Source organism: Momordica charantia, assembly GCF_013281855.1.
Source record: "Momordica charantia cultivar OHB3-1 chromosome 1 unlocalized genomic scaffold, Mcharantia_2.0 BLBB01000001.1, whole genome shotgun sequence".
NCBI classification, from domain to species: Eukaryota; Viridiplantae; Streptophyta; class Magnoliopsida; order Cucurbitales; family Cucurbitaceae; genus Momordica; species Momordica charantia.
In genome coordinates this window covers 857,208-860,149 of record NW_028275157.1, presented here as the reverse complement: position 1 = coordinate 860,149, position 2,942 = coordinate 857,208, and the positions used below count along the sequence as shown (strand labels likewise).

The following is a 2,942-nucleotide window of genomic DNA, read 5'->3' as shown; positions in this document are numbered from 1 at the left end:
GTGAGAAATTGCTTGTAAGGTCCATTTTTACTTTGTGTTTGTTTTTGCAACATGGCAAATGAAGAAAATGAAGGTAACATATTGGATGGTAGGATGAGAAAGGCCCAACAAAGAGCTATGGAGCGAATGATTCGTACCATGGAAGATATATCGAAATGAATGCATAGGTTGGAGATTCAAAACCAAGCATAGGAGAGGATACCACCACCACCATCACGTGTTATGGATGACCATCTTTTATATCTAGAGAATGAATATGAGGAAGGTGGGTCTGATCAACCAGAGGATGACCAAGTTACCTTGTTAGCCGCGCATAGAAGGGGAGAATGATATAGAAATGAGTGATCACGGAGTGCACAAGGAAAGCCTACAAGATATAATCTGTTTAGAGCCAAATCTCTGATACTAAATGATAAAGGAACTAACTCAATTATGCATGAGAACTCCCTTATACAAGGTGGACCCCCACAACAATAATAAAAATAACCTCAATAACAAGATGATGAATCAACCCCAAGAAAGCTAAACAGATTTGTGCTTGGAAAAGATGATCAAAGATCAAGAATAAATGAGAACTTGTTCCTATATTCAAGATTTCGAACTCTCCACAACCTAATTGATCAAACTAGATTGAAAGTTCTAAACATGCATTCTAAACACAAGAATACAAAGAAAGCTTAAAGCTTGAGAGAGATTAAATTCAATCTGAAATTTTCATTCATCAATCTTGTGTTTGAAAAGCAAATGTACATCCCTATTTATAGTAATTGAAAAGACACAACCCTTGGATGAAAAGACACAACCCTTGAAAAATACATAATAAATTAAATATGTGGATGAATCTGGATTTTTAGATTCATGAAGTTTCTTGGATGACAAGATGCCTTTTCAAGCTTGAAGGGATGCAACTCTTCACCAAGTGTGAACACCTTAGCTTGGAAGTAACCATTCAACCCTTCTTGTAGTCTTTTAGCTCTAGCTCTTGTGATTGGACCTTGTGGCATAATGATTGGCTCATGATTGGGTTAACTTTGAGCATAAGCTTCATTTGAGCTGATTTGAGCTTCCTCCTCTTGTAGGCTTTCCCCGTGCACTCTGTGATCACTCATTTTTATATCACAACCTCTTGTGCCATAACTCAGTGTCATTAACTTGACACTTGAAAGCTAACTACTCATTCTCGAATGGATCTAACGAAAAGCTCTTGTGCTGCATCTTTATTTTGAAGAACTCATTCCCACTGGAATCAGAAATGAGGCACTTCTCGTCTTCAAACAACATTTTAAAATCCCTTATCTATCAGTTGACCAGCACTTAACAAGTTTTGATCAATCTCAGGAACAAACAACACTTCACTAATCAACTCGGTTCTAGCACAGCTCTCTATTGACACTGTGCCCTTCCCCTTCACTTCTAGATACTCACCATTTCCTATCTTCACTATTGACTTGAATGCCTTGTTAAGGTCCTTGAACAACTCTTTGTCACTTGTCATATGATGGGTACACCCACTATCAACCAACCAACCATCCCATTGACTGGCTTATACCAAACAGGTAGCCACAAAGAGTTTATCTTCTTCTTGCTGTACTGCAGCATGTGCTCCTCTGTGTTGTTGAGTCTTTGCACCTTTACAAATCCGCTCAATGTGTCCCAATAAATGACACCTTCTACACTTCATGTCTGGACTTCTCTAGCATCTAAAATGTGGATGATTGTACTTCCCGCAGTGCTTACATGCACTACCAACATCCTTTGCAGCAGATCCTGAGCTATGCTGCCACTCACCTTCTTCTCTTCCACTTATTCTCTCTTCCATCTTCTCCCTGCTGCATTCTAGCTTTCAGTGCCCCTTCAATGCTTCCTTCTTGCCTTATCAACCTCTTCTGCTCCCGTGCTTGCAAAGCACTTACAACTTCTATCCCTTTGAGTTTGGAGAGGTCTTTAGTATTCTCTAAGGAAGCAATGGTTGCTTCATATCTCTCAGGTACTGAAATCATAATCTTCTGAACCAAACTATTGTTAGATAGATCAGTTCCTAATGCTCTTGCCTTGTTAACAATCCCGATCAACTTTTCTAAGTACTCTTTGATGGCCTCAGAATTCTTCATCTGCATTCTCTTGAATTCCCTCATCAAGTTCAGCACCTTCATGTCTTTAATCCTCTCATCGCCTTCATACTCACTTTTGAGGAAGTCCCAGATCTCCTTTGCTGACTTCAAGGTCATAATTTTGTTGGATATCGTGGGAAACACAGCTGCATATAGGCAAGCTCGAGCCTTTGCCTTCCTGGTGACCTTCTCCTTGTGAGTCTTGATCTGATGCATTGTTAGATTATCATAAAGTGGAGCAATTTCATAATCTTGCTCAATTACTTCCCAATAATCACAGCCATCCATGTAAGCTTATATTCTGATTGCCCATGCTTGGTAGTTTTCACCATCAAACACAGATGGAGCCAATGAAGAAAAATTGTTTGATCCTAACTCCATTGGACACAACGCTCACAGTGTATCACTCAGTTTCTCTTGGGAATATTTCACTAATTCTCACTCATAGATCCCTTAAGAATTTAAGGCTCTGATACCCCTGTAGTTCTTATTATTGAGAGAGAACTGAGAAAGTGAGGAAGTGTATATTTCATTCAATGATGCTACATATTTATACACACTCTAAGTCTAAAAATAGACTCAACTAATTTCACATAAAAGGCAACTACTCCACTAGCCATAAGAATAACAACCTAATTGACTTGACTATAACAAAAAATAACCCTAACAACTTTCTAGAAACTAGGACTTGGATAAATTCAAAAACTAAGGGCCTGTTTGATAACCATTTCTGTTTTTTGTTTTTGGTTTTTTCTGTTTTTAGTTTTTGGTTTTTGGAACCATATATGTTTGATAACCATTTTTTATTTTTTGTTTTTAAAAAACAGAAAC

The 2,942-nt window shown here is 38.1% G+C and overlaps 1 protein-coding gene across 1 annotated transcript; it reads right to left on the bottom strand.

Moving 5' to 3' along the window:
- Positions 1 to 1,282: 1,282 nt before the first annotated feature.
- Positions 1,283 to 2,399, bottom strand: LOC148213048 (uncharacterized). Its single transcript, XM_088119933.1, has 2 exons — positions 1,789 to 2,399; positions 1,283 to 1,511 (listed from the first exon to the last, which is right to left on the bottom strand). The coding sequence occupies exons 1-2, from the start codon at positions 2,397 to 2,399 to the stop codon at positions 1,283 to 1,285; spliced, it is 840 nt and encodes a 279-aa protein (XP_087976059.1).
- Positions 2,400 to 2,942: the final 543 nt, after the last annotated feature.

Excerpts from the sequence above, each read along its gene's own strand:
- LOC148213048 (XM_088119933.1), bottom strand. The coding sequence starts at position 2,399 with ATGGATGGCTGTGATTATTGGGAAGTAATTGAGCAAGATTATGAAATT. Across the intron at positions 1,512-1,788 it reads AATAAGTGGAAGAGAAGAAG|TGGGTGTACCCATCATATGA; the intron begins GTGAGTGGCAGC and ends GTTGGTTGATAG.